Source organism: Mandrillus leucophaeus, unplaced genomic scaffold, assembly GCF_000951045.1.
Source record: "Mandrillus leucophaeus isolate KB7577 unplaced genomic scaffold, Mleu.le_1.0 Scaffold73, whole genome shotgun sequence".
NCBI classification, from domain to species: domain Eukaryota; kingdom Metazoa; phylum Chordata; class Mammalia; order Primates; family Cercopithecidae; genus Mandrillus; species Mandrillus leucophaeus.
The window spans coordinates 6061832-6083615 of record NW_012107919.1 but is presented as its reverse complement, the minus strand read 5'-3'; the positions used below and the strand labels follow the sequence as shown (position 1 = coordinate 6083615).

General features: G+C 36.4%; 1 protein-coding gene across 1 annotated transcript; it reads left to right on the top strand.

Annotated features, from left to right (window-relative positions):
• Positions 1–3855: 3855 nt before the first annotated feature.
• ARL14EP (ADP-ribosylation factor-like 14 effector protein) lies at positions 3856–19027 on the top strand. The gene is made up of 4 exons (XM_011965604.1): positions 3856–4007; positions 11485–11975; positions 13385–13512; positions 17137–19027. Exons 2-4 carry the CDS (start codon positions 11550–11552, stop codon positions 17363–17365), a joined length of 783 nt encoding a protein of 260 aa, XP_011820994.1. The 5' UTR covers positions 3856–4007; positions 11485–11549; the 3' UTR covers positions 17366–19027.
• The last annotated feature ends 2757 nt before the right edge of the window (positions 19028–21784 follow it).

The following is a 21784-nucleotide window of genomic DNA, read 5'->3' as shown; positions in this document are numbered from 1 at the left end:
ATACATGCATATATATAATATATAAAATATATATATCTTTCCTCAAGTGATACTCCCATCTCAGCTTCTCCAGTTAGCTAGGACTACATTTGTGAGTTACCATGCCCAATTCATTTCACATATTATGCTCAATTTTCCAGGTGTTTCTAGTGATAGCATAATTTTGCAGAAGCAGAAATCCAAATGTAATTGTTAAAACCTAAATTAAAAACTGAATTGTGTTCTTTAATCTTAAAATTCATATTCAAAGACACAAAAAAGGGGGGCCTCTTTATACTTAACAGCAAAGTTTGTTGAAGATGTTCTCTCAAGTAGCTGTCAGCATCTCTAACTTCCCACTCTTTAACTGGGTATATTCTGGTTTCTACCATCACCCACATCACTGAAACAGGTCTTATCACACCATCTATAACTATTTTATTAGTACAGCTATGGAACATATTTAGTTTTTTATTTTCATTCTAGTTCATTTTAGTCTGAGCTGGAAGATAAGAGCGTTTTCCTTACTTGACTTTCTACACCTGTGCTATCCACTCTGGTAGCCACTAGGCACATGTGGCTACCGAAAATTTGAAGTGTAGCTAGACCAAATTGGGAGGCACTGGAGGTGTAAAACACACACCAGGTTTCCAAGACATAATATGAATAAAAGAATGTGACATACCTCATTAGTTTTTATGTTAATTACATGTTATAATGATAATTCTTAATTACTGGGTTAAACAAGCTATATCTCTAAAATCAATTTCATCTGCTTCTGTTTAGCTTTTTGTATCACTACCAGAAAACTTACAATAGCTTATGTGACTCACATTGTATTTCTAATGGCCAGTACGGCTCTACAACAACCTCTTGCACCGACAGAGCCCTGCTTTAAACTTTCCTTTCTTGGCTTGTGGGTCTCTGTTCTTCCCTAGTTTTCTTGCTACATCGCTCTCTGCTCCTTTTGAGACTTCTCTTCTGAGACCTAAATCTGTTGTTCTAAAATGGTAGTGTGCTGCAAAATCACCTGGGTTGCTTGCCAAAAATGCAGATTCTTGGATCTTATCTGATCTGGTAGACTGGCTTGGAGGACCGAGATTCTGATTCAGTAAAATGGAAGGAGAGCTCAGAAATTTAGATTAATCCTTAGCCCTATTCTTTCTCATTTTACCCTATTCATTGCGTAGGTATCATCTTCCCTATCCCATCCACCTCCAAAGATAGAACTATCACTCACAGACCAACATCTCCCAAATCTCTTATCTTCAGCTGAGATCTCTCTCATATCCTGCCCTCTTCTTCCAACTGCCAGCTGTATATCTTCACTTGGAGGTACACTTGATAAGTTTGAGAAAACTTAGCATATTCAGCATTCAAATTCTTACCTCTATTCTCCCTAGCCCATTCCTCCCTTTGACCTCTCAGTTATCCAAACTAGAAACCTGAAATAATTCTTTACTTCTTTCTAACCTCTATATCTAATCATATAAAAAACTGACCAATTCTGCTTACTTAACTTCTATCATCTCTGTGCCTTTTAAATGTCCTTCATTTAGGGTTTCTCAATCTTGGCTCTACTGAAATCTTGAGCCAGTTAGTTCTTTGTTGTTGGAGGAGGGGGATTGTCCTGTGCATTATTAAATATTTAGCAGTTACCCTGTCCTTTACCCCACTAGATACTAGTAGCACCCCTTGCTGTTACAACCACAATGCCTCTAGACATTACCAAACCCTGTGGGAGGAGGTGAGTGGGAAGGAATCACATGTCATCCCATAGAGCCTCTGCCTCAGCTGGTGGAGGGCCGCTTCTTAATCATCTGCATTAGGGCAAGAGTTTCCACCTGGCCCTCTAGCCCAGGACTGCACCTCTTTTCTATTCTCTACACTCCTGATAGTTTTACAGTTTTCACATGTTAAAATTCAGTATCTCTAAGAGGGCATAAAAAGGGCATTATTTTTTACTTACGTGCCTTTCCAGCTTTCCACTCTACCCATACTGAAAGGCTTTGCAGTTTCCTTAGAGATGGATGAACGTCATAAGAAGTGTTAACTACAGAGAGTAAGTAAGCTAGTAGCTTGTGAGATAAATGCAAAACTCCTAGCATATTTTAAATATAGAATATGAGTAAGCACATACTTTGTGAAACATAGGCAAGATTATGTAAAATATATATAGTAAGTTAGTAAACTATAAGACATGGCAAAGTTAAATACAAATATGATGGAATAGAGAGTCACTGATAGCCAAAAAGGGATGGAAAAACTAAGCTATGAGCAATCATGACATCTCTGGGCTATTAACTATGTCACTCCTAAATCAGCCACCCATTCGTCACACCTAGAATAGTCTCATATGTGCTCTGCCCAGGAAATGCAAAAAAAAAACCTGTATCTGTTCAACAACTTAACCAGTAAGCTCTGGCTGTGACCAGGCATACTTCCCTGCTTCTATCCAATAAAGCAGGTGTGTACCATTGGCCCAAAGCACTTTCCACCTGTGGGTCTCCTTGCTGACACCTCATCTCTGGTCCTCATAGGTATACCATCAGCAGAGAAGGCTGTTGTGGCAGATAGAATATATGCACATTACTTAACCCATGATTCAGGTGATGGTGTCCTTCCACTTGCTTGCACCTTATCCTAACTGTGTCCACTTACCACAACTCTTCCACCTTTTCACTGGATACTGAAATTAAATAGGCTCTATTATTTAATAATCTTAATTCAAGCTGTGAGCCTTCTGTTTCATTACCTTTAGGAGAGCTTGCCTCGTTTACTGGGAAGCCACCATTGCATCAAATTAGTTTCCCACATGACAGTTCCATGCAGGCATTAATCTGCTCCCAGAACACTCCTGCTTTAGCCCCGTCATTTTATTCTGTTTATATCCATGTGTTTCTGTTATGACTGTGATTAACTGTTTATTCCTCTCTCACTAGTTTGTGAGTTCCTTGGAAGCAGAAATACATTTTATTCTTTTTGTCTAATCATTACTTAACAAAGTGCCAACCACAAAGTAAACAGTAAAAGAATTATAGAATGCAACCTCCTGCAGACACAGTTGAAGAAATTATCCATTGTTTTTTTCCTTTCTGTCGTTCCCTAGTTCCAGGCATCAATCGCCTGCCTAGTCGGGGAGCAGTATGAAAGTGGTGGGAGGACTATAGACTCACTGCAGAAAACAGATTACAGTAATGCAGTGAATTACTAGCAAGTTTGGGCCTTGGTGGAGCTTGTCTTATTTGCCTGTTCACTGGGGGGTTTCAAACAATAGTTTTTGTTTCCCTGCTATCCCGAACTTAAAATAATTAAGCCAAGAATCTTTAAGAGATGTTCTGTTCTCCAGGATTCTAGATAATAAAACCCACTGTAAAAATTAATGAGCACCTATACTGTGACAGACAATAGGATACAAGAAAAATGCCATTTCTGTTCTGAGAAAATTTACAAGGATTTTCCTGGAGCCTACATTTTACTCGAAGTAATAGCTATTTTTATAGCTTACAATAAAAGATGCATTTTGGAATATATTTCGCTTGAATGAAAGAAATAGAACGTGAGACCTTAAACAACGGGTCCATTCTTCAGATCCTTTTAACACACCCTCCTTCAGAGGTCGGGGTATTTGCGTGCAAAAGTTTACTATCACGCACAGGTGTGGAGATTTACAAATACAATCCAATTTAGTGGGAACTGTGTCTTGTAAGAGATGGCCCCCAGGGACCTCCCATATCCCTAACCTCTCGGAGGACTGCAAAACACAGCACCTGAAGCAACTCTTGCCTCGCCTTGAATCATTTGCCACTTCACTCCGCCCCGCCCCTTCCGTCCCCGGAGGCCGCCAGATTCGTGTCCGCTCTAGGCTTCTCCCGGACGTCTCTTTGTGGTGGCGTTGAGCTCCTCTAGCCCGCGCTTGCCGTCCTCTCAGTGGTAGCGCGGGGACTGGCTGGGAAGCGGGCAGTCGAGTGTGTCCTGCGTGGACGCGGATCCTGCCCGAAGCCGGGCGGAGGAGAGCTGAAGCTAAGGTGGAAGGGAAGCGGGGGAGGCCCTGGGGAGGAGCGGGAGAGTGGAGACGGGCCCCTGAGTGGCGAAGGAGCCCGGCAGCGTCACGGGGGAACCCGGGGAGGGGGGGAAGAGGAGGCCCGCACACGTGAGGGGGATTTCCAGCAGCTGGCCGGGGCCTCTCACCCCCAGCTCAACCCCTACCCCATAGTTCATCTGCGACGCAACGCCTTGGGCCAAAGCCCAGAACAGGTTCTGCCGCCTCTGACCTCTCCGAGGGTCGTCGCGTGTCCAGTAGGCCCAGGGCCTTCAAAGCTACGATTTTGACTTGAACTACTTAGAATTATATTGTGGCCTTGAACCCCGTAGACAGCCTGTATCTCTGCTATTTTTGTTTTTAATTTTTCAAATCAGAATCTTCTCAACCCTGGCCCTTTGAAGTCAAAGGCTAATGTTTATTTTTCCATCCCGGTACCATGAACTTAGTAGGTGCCCATTGGACGGATCTGGTGGTTTTAGTCATTTGTAAATAGCCGTGAACTAAGGACGAAATGTATGTGGCCTCTTACAGGGTTGGGGTGCGAATCATTGCAGGGTTTGAGGGCACTCTGTTAGGCATGATGACAAAAGCTGTAGGCTTGAGTTTCTTCATCTGTAAATGAGAATGATAGTACTTTCCTCAGGGTGGCTATGAAGGTTCCTGAGATGATATTTGCCCTAAGCACTGTACCTGGCATGTCCTGACTACCACACTTGAACCAAATCTTTTCAATGATGTTATAGACTATATTTTTGTTTTAAATTAACTTTACCTTTCTTACTGTGCCTAGATCTTCTTGAGGATTGAGACTCTCCTCTTGGCCTTTGGGCCCTTTGATTAATGCCAATTGTCATGTTATAGGTAATCAGTATTTGAAGATGACAGGCACAAAAAGTTCACAGTTGCAAGATGCGTAACTTTTGTAGGTGTATGTGCCCTTAACTAAAGCTACTGATGTGGGGCGTAGGGGTAGATTAAACTGTATTTTTGTTATATAAGAGATAATCTGGGAAGATGCTTTATAAGTTGCAAGACCCTATGCCAAAAAAAAACCCTTTAATTTTTTTCATAAAACATTTCATGAAAGTTTGTTTTCTATTTTTCGTAAAAGAGACATCAGTTACAAAACGAAGTACATTTTTTGTTTTGTTGAATTTCCTCTAAATCTTACTTTCCCACTAATAAGGAGACTGGTAACAAACTAAAAAACTATGTTAACGTGAATTAACATATTGGAACGGGTATTTCTGCATCTCCTCCACAAATTTAGGAAGAAAAAGTGAGTTCCGTGATTAATCCTCAGTTCCCTCTGCTGTTGTTTTGTTAGTGTCTGTTCTGCTGTTTTGGTAGTGGTGGTGGGGTGTTCTGCATTAACACCTCGAAACCCCTGTGATAATGTCCTAGACCTTGCTTTATTAGGAAGTCTTGCAAGCATCATGGCCACGTATGATTTTTCTCAGCTTCCTCAACCTAGTCTACCTTCCTTACCGTTTTTCAATGGGTAGCAAGAGATAATGCTTAAGAACTCTTTAAAACTACTGATGTTTTAAAGTAAAGCTGGTTAATTCCCTGAGCCGGCAGCGTTCAAATTGTATGAAGAACAAATACTTTTGTTTACTACCTAAGGTAGTAGGAGAGGTCTAATCAATGTATTCTACATTTATTTCATTCTCTTTTGATTCTTAGGTAGTGCTACAAAAATATTAAATGTTAATCTTAGAATCACAAAACATGCTGTATTTAGGCACTAAAGTAAAATGATACCAATCCTAAGGCAGGAGAAAGTCTTAATTTTCTGCTATGCAGAATTTTTAAGACAATGTCAAATAAGAAATCTGGACTTAGGAGAGACTTTATTCAAAAGGGTTATTGCAGGAGGAGAAAAGGGACTTTTGCAATGGGTGGAACCAAAAGATCTGCAAGAGTCTCCAAGGAGTGAACCGTGCTGGAAAGTTTTGGTGTGAGGAAGTAGGATATAAGGGTGGCTTGATCTAATAGTAGATCTGAGAATGTTATTCCCTGGCTCTGGCTGAGAGCTGGCTAAAGTTCAGCAACCTGGGGGAAGGAGAGAAACTAAAGTTTAACAAGTATTTTGTTCCACTTGATCTGTAGGGCCATGCAGCTCAGCAAATTATTCATAAATTCATAATTGAAGCAAAAAATGGGAATTTGGAGGGTCTTTCTCTGGCCTGGTCATAGGTAAACAAGGGGGGATCCTTGAGTCTTACCTAACTCAAGGGTGGATTTTTTAAATTATAGCTAATAAAGAACCAGCGCAGGGCTCAAGCAAAATTCACCTTGTCAAAAAGTGGTTTTATTATTTGACATTGAAAAGTATTGAAAACCTGAATTTTATTTATACCGTGGTGAATCTTTCTAAGACTGGGGTTTTTGTTACTGGTTTGCTTGTTATCCTATAAGAAGTTGGATTTTTTTCTTCTTCCATGAGGAGTACTAGGTTTTATACTGACCAGAGTGATTGAATGGAGCAAATTAATATTTTCTTGCATTAAAAGATTATTAAAATAGGAACTGGTAAGATGCTACAACCAGTTTAAGTGACAGTTAAAAGTAGACATGTTTATAGAGCAGAAATATTGAAATAAATACACAAGTGAAGGCAAAATTGGCTGCTTCCACAGTGAGACAAATTCTATCACTGAACCTTCACCAGATAGAATTTACAAGAATACAATTATTTTGCCTTGCTGTTGGTTATCTACAGTTGACAGTTGTAAAATAACTCCAAGATGCTGAAAGAATCAGACTTCCCATATAATCAGAATCTGAAAACCTGAAAGGCTGTGCTCTCAACAGTGCAGTTTTCTATTGAAGCAGATGTTTTTCTCTGTCCTTAGTTTATCAAGTTTAAATCTCCTCTCTCCCAATAATCTTCCCTAGAGTTAGACTTCCTGTAAGGCAAATACATATCTGTGTTTTCTTATTCTTTTTTGCTATCTTCTATAAAATATATCTTCTTCTATATATTTGCTATCTTCTATAAAATATAAAATATAGAAGATAGCAAAACATTTTAAGTTTTTTTAATTGAATTATCTAGAGCAGTACATAGCAAACTGTAATGTGCTTACACATCACCTGGGCATCTTTTTGAAATGCAGATCCTGATTCATTGGGTCTGGAGCTGATACTGAGATTCTGTATTTCTACCGAGGTCTCAGTTGATGCCAGTGCTGATTCAGGGGCAGTAAATAGTAAAGCATTTCCAACTATATTAAGGAAGGGGCCAGATAAATCATTGTTATGGAAGAACGTAGCAGTGTACTGTAGGTGAAAGGAACAATATGAAGTTGCTGGACTGTCATCTGAAGAAAATAAAATATAAATTGTAGGCCACATTGCCACAACACAGACCAAAATGAGCAAAAACAGTTGCTAGGAAACAGACTCGAATGCAGAACTTTAGCTTATAGGAGGAAGACAGAAAGAGCTGGAAATGGGAACACTGAGGAATATAACAGAGGAGGAACAACCAGAGGTTGTAATTTTTAGAATGCAGACAGTGACCACTTATGATCAGTGTCTGAAATTTAGTGTTCCTTGAGCTAGCTGGACTTGGACTCTTTGACAGTATGTGAACAGACTGCCTAATTGTAGATCAGAAAGCTAACCTATGGAAGACTTTAAAACTGCCGTGACCAGGTGTGTGTACTCAAGTGAGTGGGATTAGTTTGCTGCTGAGTTTTAATCTGTGTAAAATTTAGTTTTTATCACAGTTGACAATGTCTTTTATCAGATAGGATATTTTAATTTTGAAATGAGCTGTTCCTGTAAAGAAGTAATTCATTGTCTGAAATTCAAATCTAACAGGGCATCCTGCGTTTTTTATTTGCCAAATCTGGTGACCCCATTTTCTGCATCCAGTAAGTAGAGATCTTTCTTTGGTGCCAGCTCAATGTCGTGCCTGTTACTAAGAAAAAACTTAACTTCCTATAGACAAATTACAGGACCACCTACTCAGAAGGCTGATAGGTGAGAGAATCACTTGAGGCCAGGAATTTCAGAAATAGGTATTCAACTTCACTGGCACAAGTTACAGTCTGTTCCATTAGTTTCCTTTAATCATGATGAACTCTGGTGAATTTTGTAGTAATTTAGCCACGAATAAAGGAAACTAATGAAACAGACTCCCCAATAAGTAAGGAAAAGAATTTTTTTACCTAAAATTTAAATTAATAAATAGAGTAAATGAAATTAACCTAAAGGGTAAAAATGTATTATTACTATGGACAGATAAGTTTTAGTTTCCTAAATCCAAGATGCTTTTCCTATCAAATATGGCCAGGGTAGCCCAAGTTTTGAATACTAGGAAATAGCCTTATGGCAAAAAATTCCATTATAGGTCTGTGGCTAAAAACTGGTAATGGTTACCTACAAATAAAAACCTGTGGCATTAACAAAATATTAAGCATTATTTTCTATACAGTGCTGAGGGATAATTGTTCTAGTTTCCCTTGTATTAATAAACGTCAGAGCCAGATTGTGTCCCTTATTTGCTAAGATACATTGCCACATAGTTCGTTGTTTTGTAACTTTACCTCTGGTTTCCATTTTCTCCTCAACTTATCTTAACCCAATTATCTGTTTGAAGAAAAAAAATTATTATTATTTTTTTTTTTTTGAGACAAGAGTCTCGCTTTGTCGCCCAGGCTGGAGTCCAGTGACACGATCTTGGCTCACCGCAACCTCCACCTCCTGGGTTCAAGCAATGCTCATGCCTCAGCCTCCCGTGTAGCTGCACTACCACACCTAATATTTTTGTATTTTTAGTAGAGGCGGGGTTTCACTGTGTTAGCCAGTCTAGTCGAGAACTCCTGGCCTCAAGTGATCCACCCACGTCAGCCTCCCAAAGTGTTGGGATTACAAGCATGAGCCACAATGCCTGGCTAGAAAAAAATGTTCTAATTATTACTGTGATAGAAGCCATTTTATCTGATTTGATTAGGACTTATATTAGTTCATTTTAAAAGCTAACTAAAACAGAATAAATGAATATAAATATACTCTGTTTTTACCAGCTTTAAAACTTTTTTTCAGTTAAAATGTTCAGTAACATTTTTTAACACTTTAAAGTGTATTTTATTTTTTAACTTTCTAAATATAGTATTTTGACCTAAAGCACAGACATTTATTCACCATTTTTTGTTACCTGAGGCCAGGGTCTTTTATTGTTATATGATTTTGCTGATTATTTTCTCTGCAGAAACCACATCAAAAAGTGTTTAAGATTTCTCTCCGGTTTTTTTTTTTTTTTTTTAATTTGGCAAAGCTTAAAAACACTTGTAAAATTGCCGAATCCTAGATTTCACGGGACCTTTTTTTTTTTTTTTTTTAATTTGGCAAAGCTTAAAAACACTTGTAAAATTGCCGAATCCTAGATTTCACGGGACCTCACTACCACTCAGATTTCAGTGGTTCACATCTTTTCTCAACAGCAGTTTTTTTCCTAATGAGTTGCATCTTTTCTTGAGAATTCAACTTAGTTTTGTTAATTTGCTTTGAAAATATTTATGAAAAATTTCAAATAGAAAGTATGGACAGTAGTGAAGCACTTATGTACATGTCACCAAACCTTATTTTCTGTAAATCTTTTTGGGGAAAAAAATGTTTTTTTTCCCTCAGAAGTATCCACAAATGTGATATATGTTACTCTCATGTATATTTTAGTATATATTCATGTTTCATCTGTGAATCTTATATACTATCTTATTTTTTTAAATTTTACCCTTACTGATGGTACTATATAACCTTTACAACGTTTTTCACTTAAGATTGTCTTTAAGATTTATTCATGTTGATACATGTAATTCATGTAGTTTATTCATTTTAACTGTTATGTGGGAGTCCCTTGTGTGAGTAACAATTTCACATCCTTTACAATTAGGTTATTTGTCATCTTTCACTACCAAAGGCAGTGAATGCTGAAAGTTTTCATATATAACTTGTGCTCGTATTGGAGATATTTTTCTCCAGCTGACGCCCAGAACTGAAAAGAGGTCAGTCCCAAGGTATATGCTTCCTCAGTTTTACAAGAAATTGCAGAAAAGGTTCTAAAGCAGTTGCAGCAATTTACATTCCTACCAAAGTTATTATAAGGAGCATGTAAGAGTTGGACACATCTTAACCAGATACCGATTTTTAAATTGATTTCAAGGAAATGTTTAAGAAATGATACTTAATTTGCATTTTCCTAGGAACTATGAGGGAAACAGTTTGTATGCTGTTCTCTTTCTCTGTGAATTGCCTAACTATATTTGTTTAGTTTTCCAATGGACTCTGTCATTTTCTAACTATATTTGTTTAGTTTTCCAATGGACTCTGCCATTTTCTAATTGATTTTTAAAAGTGAGGGGTTACTCGAATATTTACAATAATAATCCTAACAACACCTTTCAAGTGTCATTTTTTCTCCTTTAGTTATACAGAAATGTGTAAATTTTACATATAATCAAATGTATCCATCTTTTTATTTTTTTTGGTACCTGCTTGCTTGTTTGAATAATTCTTCCCTACTCCCATGTCAGAAAATCTTCTTTATTTTCTCATAAAATGTTTAGTTTTTCTTTTCATGTTTAATTCTTTAATCCACCTGTAATTGATTTTTGTTTGTGCAGAAGAGATCTAATCCTTTTTCCATATGGTTAACTGGTTAAAGTCCCTTCTTCATTAGTGTGTGATACCCATTGATTAATAGTACCACATGTCATATACCAAGCCCTCTTCTACTCATGGATCTGTTTGTTTATACTATACCAATACCATAGTTTTAATTAGAATAGGTTTATAGTAAATCAATATGTTACTGTATTTTCCTTCATGATTACCTTGGCTTTCTTAGACCTTTACTCTTTGATATAGACCAGCTTGCTAAATTCCAACGGGGTGGGAGTAGAATATCTGATGGAACTTTGATTGGAATAAAACTGAATTTACAGATGTATTCCTGGATAATTGACAGATTTTTTATAATGAGGCACTCCATGATATATAGCTGCATTTATTTAGGGTACCTTTTTTGTCTTTCAGTTTGATAATTTTCTCCGTGAAGGACTTGTTATATATTTTTTGTAAGAGTCACATATTTTGTAAGATACAGTGTTTTTCGGTTTCTAGCATCCCTGGTGAATTCTCTTATTAGTTCTAATGGTTTGTTAAACCTCTTGTATTTCTCATGTATCTTTGGATAATATTTCTTATTTCCTCCTTTTTAATTCTTATATAGTCTTAAATATAATCTGTAATTGCAGGTGTTCTCGTCAAGTTCTGACTTTTCAGGGAATGCTTCTGTTTGATTATTAAATGTCTATTATAGGACTTTGGTAAATACCTTTTTTATTCCTTTTTTTCTTTTAGACAGGTGTTGAATTTTATCAAATACATTTTCAGTTTCCTAGATAAACTTGCAGCACAAATTTGATTCTCTTTAATATTTTCTCTAGGGTGATCAGCCCATGACCTAGACCTCTAGACAAAATAAAACAGGGAAAATTTGCTAGAATCAAGAATGATGGATCCATGTTCAGTTGGAGTCCAGCTTCGTACTACAAATGAGTGCCATAAAACCTACTATACTCGTCACACAGGTTTTAAGACTTTGCAAGAATTGTCATCAAATGATATGCTTTTACTTCAACTTAGAACTGGAATGACACTTTCTGGGAACAATACAATTTGCTTTCATCATGTGAAAATTTACATTGACAGATTTGAGGATTTACAGAAGTCGTGTTGTGACCCATTTAACATACACAAAAAATTAGCCAAAAAAAATTTGCATGTAATTGACTTAGATGATGCCACTTTTCTGAGTGCAAAATTCGGAAGACAGCTTGTACCTGGTTGGAAGCTTTGTCCAAAATGCACACAGATAATCAATGGAAGTGTGGATGTTGATACTGAAGACCGCCAGAAAAGGAAACCTGAGTCAGATGTATGTATAATATTCATTTTTTTTCTATGTGAATTCTACCATGTAGGATTTTGCTTAACTATAAGAAAATCATATTTACAGTATTACTATATTTGTTAGGCTACAGTGAATTAAAAGGAGGGGGTGAAAGTGGATGATGTGTCTAAATATTATTCACATACACTGAAGGTCAAGATTGGGGGATAAAGAAAGTAGGCTTGGGAAAGGAATAATAAAATATGCCTGAGACTCTAAGCTACAACTTTTAGTACGAAGACTTTAGGAGTGGGTTTCAGAACATTCCGGCCAAGCCAAAATTTTGTTTCTTTTCTGATACCAAAGTGACTACATGGGACATAGCAAACAGCAAGTGTCTTTGAAGCAGGATGAATTTGCCTTTATATGAAGGACTTGGAAATCACCGCTTTAAAAGGAACATTAGAGAGATGACTTATAGTAATTGTTTTTTATTTCACTCTTTCTTTCTCCTTTGACACTATCCCATTCTTGAGTTTTTTAAATGCTTGTGAGTTTTCTTTGCTTCTAGCTCTGAATTCCTACTTGGTATGGTCAAGGCTAATTTTAGGACTCGTTGTGGTAAAAAAATAATAATAATAAATTTTTACATTGTAAAGTATTAAATATTTTTCCTCTATTCCTTATTGACATGCCTACATGCATATTTAACCGTATCAGAACAACTTAAGATTTCGTAAAGCTATCTTTTGTGTAGGACAAGCATGCCAAGGAAGCACTTCTCATAATTTTTACTTGTAATTATTTCATAATTCTTACCTCTGGAATATTTTTCTCCTTTTTATTAAACCAAGTTAAAAGATAGTTGAAATTTGAAATTATACTATTTTCCTGTTGTTCTCTTCTGAGAGGAACATCTTGAGGGCCCAATTTATCTGCAGTTCATACTAGATACTTGCTGATGATGTCACTGTGGATGTCTTCACCTTATCTATCCAATGTTCTTGTAGAATATATCAGCTGCAGCTCTTTCCTCCCCAAATAACAAACATAAACCCTTAAACAACAAGAAATCCTTAAGGACCCAGGATTGTTAGGAAATCAGTTATGTGCCACTGGATTGTACAGCAGTTTTTGTGCCTTCTCACCTGTGTTGGCAGCAGCCATTAGCGGTTTTCACAATGCCTTCCTCCTCTGCTCCTAATATACCAGAGACTAAAATCAAATAATGAAAATGTTACTAATACATTAACCAATACACTTTGAATATGATCTAGGGCCGTGTAAACTTTCTTGCACTTAGGCTCTAAAACCTAAGTGCAACAAAACCTTGTTTTCTTTTTTGTATGTTCCAGACTGCCTTCCAGGTTAGGAAGTCATCTGGTTTAACATTAAATGAAATGTTATTGTCTGATGTCTAGATTTCAGTTGATAATTTGTTTACCTTTCTTCAGGGAAGAACTGCTAAAGCTTTGAGGTCACTACAATTTACAAATCCAGGAAGGCAAACTGAATTTGCTCCGGAAACTGGTAAAAGAGAAAAAAGAAGGCTTACAAAAAATGCAACCGCTGGTTCAGACAGGTAGGCTAAGTGTTATTGAAGACATGTTAACTTGCTGCTTCACATCTGCATTGTTCCCCTATTTTTCTCTTAAATTTTGAATTTTCTGGGTTCATATTTTAAATTGGATAATATGGAATTGGTAAAAACCTATGAAGGCCTTTGTTTTTACTCATATAAAATTAAGGTATCCCTTTCAACTCCAAAAATTTGTTTCTAAGAAGGTAGCAGTGAACTGAAGCAAATCATTTTGGCATGAGAGTTAAAATAATTACAATTAAAGTAATTCACTTATTTGAAAAGCATTGGTGTGTATGTACGGGCATACCTCCTTTTATTGGTGCTTCACTTTATTCTCTACAAAGTGCTATTTTTTTTTTTTTTTACAAATTGAAAGTTTGTGGCAACTCTGTAAGTCTATTGGTGTCATTTTTCTAACAGCATGTACTCCCTATCTCAGTGGCATTTTGGTAATAATTGCAATATTTACACCTTTTTCATTACTATATCTGTTATGATGATCTTTGATGTTACTATTATAATTGTTTTGAGTCACTAGGAACCACACCAATGCAAGGTGGTGAACTTAGTCAATAAATGCTGTGGGTGTTCTTACTGCTCCACCTACTGGCTGTTCTCTAGACTCTCTCCCTCTCCTCAGGTGTCCCTATTCCCTGAGAAACAAATATATTGAAATCTTTCCAACTAATAACCCTACAGTGGCCTCTAAGTGTTCAAGTGAAATGAAGAGTCAAGTCTCTCATTTTACAAAAAAAGTTAGAAATGATTAAGCTTGGGAGGAAGGCACATCAAAAGCTGAGACAGGCCAAAACCTGGGCCTCTTGTGCTAAACAGCCAAGTTGTGAATGCAAAGAAAAAGTTCAGGAAGGACATTTAAAAGTACTATTCATTGAACACAAATGAGAAGAAAGAAAAACAGCCTTTTTGCTAATATAGAGAAACTTTAAATGGTCTGGATAGAAGATCAAACTAGCTACAACACATTCCCTTAAGCAAAAGCCTATACCAAAGCAAGGTTCTAACCCTCTTCAATTCTCCAAAGGCTGAGAGAAGTGAGGAAGCTTCAGAAGAAAAGTTTGAAGCTAACAGAGGTTGGTTTATGAGGGTAAGGAAAGAAGCAATCTCCATAATTTAAAAGTGCAAGGTGAAGCAGCAAGTTATTGATGAAGGTAGCTACACTACCCAACAGATTTTCAATGTAAACAAGCAGCCTTTTTTTTTTTTTTTTTTTTTTTTTTTTTTTTTTTTTTTTTGAGATGGAGTCTTGCTCTGTCGCCCAGGCTAGAGTGCAGTGGTGCAATCTCAGCTCACTGCAACCTCCACCTGGCGGGTTCAAGCGATTCTCCTGCCTCAGCCTCTCGGGTAGCTGGGACTATAGGCGCGTGCCACCACGGCCAGCTAATTTTTTGTATTTTTAATAGAAACAGGGTTTCACTGTGTTAGCCAGGATGGTCTCAATCTCCTGATCTTGTGATCTGCCCACCTCAGCCTCCCAAAGTGCTGGGATTTCAGATGTGAGCCACCACGCCCGACCAACAAACAGCCTTCTAATGGAAGAAGATACCTTCTTTCATAGCTAGAGAGGGGATGTCTATACCTGGCTTCAAATCTTCAAAGGATAGGCTGTCTTAGTAGGGACTAATGCAGGTGGTGACTTTTAAGTGGAAGCCAATTATTTACCTCTTCGAAATCCTAGGCTCCTAATGATGCTAAATGTACTCTACCTGTCCTGTATAAGTGGCACAAAGCCTGGATGGCAGCATATCTGTTTACAGCATTGTTCACTGAATATTTTTAGCCCACTTGAGAGACTTCCTGCCTAGGTAAAAGGATTCCTTTCAGAATATTGCTACTCATTGACAATGTACCTGATCACTCAAGAGCTCTGATGGAGATGTCCCAGGAGATAAATGTTTCATGCCTGCTAACACAACACTCATTCTGCAGCCCGTGGATCAAGGGGTACTTTGACTTTCAAGTCTTGTTATTTAAGAAATACGTTTTGTGAGGCCAGAACTGCCATAGACAGTGAGTGATTCCTCTGATGGATTTGGGCAGAGTAAATTGAACACCTTCTGGAAAGGATTCACCATTCCAAGAGTTTGGAAGAAGATTCCAATCCTCATGGATGACTTTGAGGGGTTCAAGACTTCAGTGGAGAAAGTAATTGCAGACGTGGTGGAAATAGCAAGAGGACTAGAATTAGAAGCAGAGCCTGGAGATATGACTGAGATATTGCAATCTTGTGATAAAACTTGAATGGATGAGGAGTTTCTTCTTAGAGATGAGCAAAGAATGTGATTTATTGAGGTGGAATCTACTGGTGAGGATGCTGTTAACATTACTGAAATGACAAAGGATTTAGATTATATAAACTTAGTAGATAAAGCAGAGGCAGAATTTGAGAAGATGACTCCAGTTTTGAACATTCTGCTGTAGGTAAAATGCTATCAAACACCATCGCATGCTACAGAGAAATCTTTTGTAAAAGAAGAGTCCACTGATGCAGCAAACTTCACTGTAGTCTTACTTTAAGAAATGGTCACAGCTACCCCAGCCTTCAGCAACCACCACCCTGATCAGTCAGCTTTCCTCTTTGAGGCAAGATCCTCCATCAGCAAAAAAAACTACAACTCACTGAAGGCTCAGATGATAGTTAGCATTTTTTAGCAATAGAGTATTTTTAAATTAAGGTACATACATTTTTTTCTTAGAGATAAGGCTGTTGCACACTTAATAGACTATAGTGTAAGCTTAACTTTTATATGCACTGGAAAAGAAAAAAATATATATGTATGTGTGACTCACTTTATTGGCGGTGGTCTGGAACCAAACCCACAATACCTCCAAAGTGTGCCTGTAATTCATATGTCTCTGTTCTATGGGTAGCAGCTAAAAGGTAATTACATTTTATGAGAATGCGAGGTTTTTATTTTTTACATGTCTGAAATAGAAATGCAGTTCTGTATAGTCAACAGAATGAATGGGAGGACTAGATTGTTTAGAATATGACTCTTTAAAACAAATGTTAGTATAATCATTCAGAATTATTTTTAAGTTCAGTCAACATTTCTATATATGCCATCTATTCCATCTGTTAAAGTTTACCATTGAGTCATTTGAATATTTTTAGGCCAAATTTACTAGAGTCCATTAAAGAACCAGAAACATTAATTGTAGTATAAAAATCTATAGAGGTGGTATACTATAATAAAAATAAGACTATGTTGATAAAACAGTGAAGAGGTTGGTAACTAATAAAATGAACCACTATTAACCTGTCATTCTTTTTTGTTTGTTTAAAGTAAAGGGAAAATTATACTTATTTTTTGGACAAAGCTCCTGTTCATTCCTTTGCTGAAGTGACTTTTTAATGGACTTCAAGAAGCGTATTCAGACTTTTTGGATTTGTCTCAACACTCTAGAGTTAGGTCTGCTCTTCTCACATGGAGTTCATTTACTGCTGACAATAGAATAAGCCTTGAGTCAGATAAATTATAGATCATTTTGGCATGACCTCATCTCAAAATATTTTATCGCCTTTTTTTTTTTTACTGTATTTTCAATTAAATAATCAAAAGTAACTTATTTATGAGGTGTAATTCCTTGTGTTTTATTTTACAGACAAGTGATACCAGCAAAGAGTAAGGTCTATGATAGCCAAGGTCTCCTGATTTTTAGTGGGATGGACCTCTGTGACTGCCTTGATGAAGATTGCTTAGGATGTTTCTATGCTTGTCCTGCCTGTGGTTCTACCAAGTGTGGAGCTGAATGCCGCTGTGACCGCAAGTGGCTGTATGAGCAAATTGAAATTGAAGGAGGAGAAATAATTCATAATAAACATGCTGGATAATCTGTGGTACCAAACTGTGGGGCCTTTAAAGGTCATTATTTCTAAAATTCTGTTACTCTAAGATACATTTTAAGCTTGATTGTCATATGACAAAGATTTTAAAACCACCTCAGTGTGCCCTGATTTTTCATCTTGGGTGCTTTAAGATTCACTATTTGATATAAATTCAGATAGGCTATTTTTCAGCCTATTAAGCCTGTCTGGATCAATGTTAACAAGTAGGGTGTAGACAGTCCTCTATTTGCATGTTTCCCGTGGGCACAAGTTTCAGTGACCTAGGTTTCATTTAAACACCAGTTTCCTTACCGGGAAGGAAAAGAAACTGGTAAGGAAACTGTTGTTAAAATCTAGGTTAAAATTTTAGTTAGCGCAGTATAACTCTTGAGTAATTACATGAAGTACAAACTTCTCTGCTAGTTCTTCAGTCTACAAATCACTATGTAAATAACAGATATACTTCATGATTAATAACCAGTCATGTTGACTACTTTCAGATTCTTCCAGTGGTTTGTCCCTGTGTATCTGTTATTCAATTCACTTACAGCAGGGCACGTAGTTATGCTGTCACTTTGTCATCCACTTGACATTTTATAGAAGTGAACACTCAAAAGAGCTGGCCAACAAAGATGAAAGTGCAGCAAAGCAATAAAAAATGATAACACTGGAAGTGAAATTTTAATCAAACATAAATGAATTTGTAGAAGAAGTCACTGACCATGGGAATATTGTTCTTGCTGCTGTGCATTCATAGGAGCTTAATGAAGGCAAACTTATCAACACAAATAAGAAAAGTGGTTGCAATAAAGACAAATATGTCCCAGAGGAAGTGATGGTTAAAAAAAAAAACAAAAAACTTTACATTAAAGGATATTTAATGTGAATATAGAAATATTTCACAACATTGAAAGCACAAGCAATAAAAGGGTGGAAGCGGACCCAAACTTAAAAGAAGTATGAGTTTGCCTTGAACATAAAAGATGCTTACTCAGCATCATAAGTTACTTGCCAGAAAAAAAGACAAGCCCTATTCAAACTGCTTCGTTTTTACAATGAAATAAAACACTTTAGCTCTATTTCTAATGTTTTAAATTATAGTGTACTAAATATTTTTAAACATTTTTGCATTTTTTTCCTACATTTATAACTGATCTTAAGAATTTTTAATATTTTAGCAGAATCTTAAAGGTCATGGAACAGTCATCGTTTTCCCCATTGATTATTAAGATTTCATGGCCATTTTATGGTCCCACAGTACCACGCGAAATGAGGATCGCTTGTAGCTGGGAACAATGCTTGCTTCAGGGAAAACTGATTTTGATAGAACCGACTAGTTGAGTATTAAACTGTTTTGGAAATAATTTATATATCTAAGTGCTGAAATATATTTCTCTTCTCCCCACTTATTCAAATAAAAAAAGTTTTAATACTGTAAACCTTTCATTGTTTGCACCATGCACTCGTCAAAATTGTTCTGGGGGACAAAAACTTTATGTATAGAGCATGAATATACACATAGTATACTATATATAAACAGATACTATATTTGTGGTATTAAAATTTGGGGGGGTGGTTGATTAGGATTATAAAAAGTCTCCTTAAGGGAGTGATGGAAAAGAGAAACACTGGTTAATACAGAGTATAAATAAATTTTTTGGAAATTGATTGCATCTTGATGTTGGAATTTGCTTGGATGCTGTTTGGAGGATGGGGGAATGGTATCTCTTTGCATTTATTTATTTATTTATTTATTTATTTATTTATTTATTTTTGAGACAGAGTCTCTCTTGCCCAGGGTAGGGTGCAGTGGCTCAATCTCGGCTTCCTGCAACCTCCGCCTCCTGGGTTCAAGTGATTCTCCTGCTTCAGCCTCCCGAGTAGCGGGGACTACAGGCACGTGCCACCATGCCCAGCTAATTTTTTGTATTTTTAGTAGAGACGGGGTTTCACTATATTAGCCGGGATGGTGTCAATCTCCTGACCTTGTGATCTGCCTGCCTCGGTTGTTGCACTTTTTGCACTTTTTTAAAGACAGCTGTCATTTTGTCTAAAAGCTTTTTGTCACATGGGACATTGCCACTAATCTAGGTTTTTGGGTTTTTTTTTTTTCACCCTAAATACAGTCCTTCAGTTTAATCAAAAGTGCTCTTAGCAATTTGAAAGATTTTGTAGCCATTAAAACTCAGTTTATGCAGCCAGTTTGACCATTAAAGGGTTTGTTTGATTTTTAATTTTTTTGCTTTTAAAATGACTGGTTTTGAGGGAATGGCATATTCATCCTTGGAATTACATGTTTTTATGTTTTAATTGTTCACTCACCTGTTCACTCATCTGTTACCAGAAGTACATACAGTTAACTTGTCAGTTCCTTGATCTGTATGTTTTACCTGAGCACTGGCAAAAAGAATATTTCAGCTTTATTCACTTAAGTCAGATGCTAGATTACTTTTCTCTAAATTAAGGAAATATTTTGTTATTGAGGACATAAACATTCCAGTTTTATCTGAACATTAGGATCATTAGATCTTAATTGTTTCTACCATCTTTTAGTTTTTGTAAGTATGACAGTGCTTAGGCTTTTCATAGGGACAAATTAAAATCTTAGGTTTTTTACTTAAAATAGGAATATTTTTGATGGAATGAATGACTTTAATATTGCCATATTGCAGCATTTTTTAGAACAGACCTGTAATTTTTCAAAGATTAAAGGAAAATATTCTTGAACAATTTTGCTAATATTTGTTCATCATGCCCATTTAGGGAAGCAAACTTTTAATGAGCGTACAAAATGTTTACAGAGAAAGGTATATCTGATTTACAGTAAGCTTTAATAAAGCTGTGTTTTGGAAAAATTAAATAATGAGCCCACTTACTATTTTGTAATATAAAATTACAGAAATACAGAATATAATGAAATCATCTAGAACCTCTTTATATTGTGCATAAATATTCCAAGTGACTATAAATTACTTTAGAATTATATTAATCTAAACAGCAAAGTTTTATAAACAATTTCTGTTGTGCGTAGATCCCAGTAGAGAAGTTAGGTCACAAATAGTCTCACACAATGTTGATCACAAGTATTAAGGTAGAAATGCATGTATATATTTGAATAAAATGTCATCTCGTGATCTTTTTTTTAATATGGAAATAGCTGTTTATCTTGTAACATATATAGGATTCTTCTCTTTCTAAAATACTATGTTTAGTTCTATATAACAGGCAGTTCTACAACCTGACAGTCTTCTAAAACTGCCTCCCTGGCGTGATTTCAAGCAAGTAAATTTTAGTAAGTGAATTTTGAAATGCATTTTGAAATATCCATAGATATCCATAGTGATTTATTAATAAAAAAATAATTTTAGTGAGTTCTATCATGGTCTTAACTTTTTGGAAGCTAAAGACCCCTGTGAGAAGGTGATGAAAGCTGTAAACTAACTTCCCAGAAAAATATCTGCATTCATGTACTCACAAATATCCATGTTCAGAATTCCTGAACATGTATTGGAGTGCCTGGGTAGTACGAAATATTATGTAAACCATTTTATTTTTTCAGTTGAGTATGGCTAAAGTGTCAGTTGGTTTGTTAAATAGTGTTGTGGGTGGTTGTGTTAAAGAAAAAACCAGAACAGCTCAGTCTTTGAGAAGAGCTATGACTGCCGTGAAAAATCAGATCCCACGGGCCTCATATACCCCTTCCACCTCCAAAAGGTGATTACACATTGAGTCACAATGTAGAAAACTGATGTCTTATCTGGACTGGATTTTGGTAGAGGTTTTCTACCTCCATGATGGTTTGCCCTGCTTATAGCTTAACATTCTTGTGCAAAATTCAGGACACTGCCTTAGTTTTTGCTGACATCTGGTATCTTCATGAAGAAAACTGCCCTCAGCTATTACTACTTTCCCTTAATCTCTTAACTTATAAATTTAACTGTGAACATGTAATTACATAATAGCCTGCTTAAGTGGATGTTTTTCAAAATCAAATGGTTTCTCTATCATTCTTAGGTCTTGCCCAGCAGCAGTCAACCATATTGGGTGTTAATTTTCAAGAACGTGAGTGAGGATACAGAAATACACACAGGCAATTCTGAGTCTCTCTTCACTTATTTTTATAAAGTAGAGGTACTTGAGAAGTAATGCTCTTATCTATTTTTTTAAAATCACGAAACACAACTGAACACTTAGTTCAAAAGGTAATAGACTTCAGCAAAGTGTATGTCCCAATGTGTATTTTTAATGGTATAGTTGTGAGGATTTACTAATCTGGTCAAGACAATTTAACTTTTAGAAAAATACAGGAAATTTATTAGATAAAGCAGATTATTAATTGTGATAGCAATAAAACACCTTCAAATACAAAGGGTATTTAAATTTGAAAGTATTACAGTTCTATGAAATGCCACAACTAAAATGTGA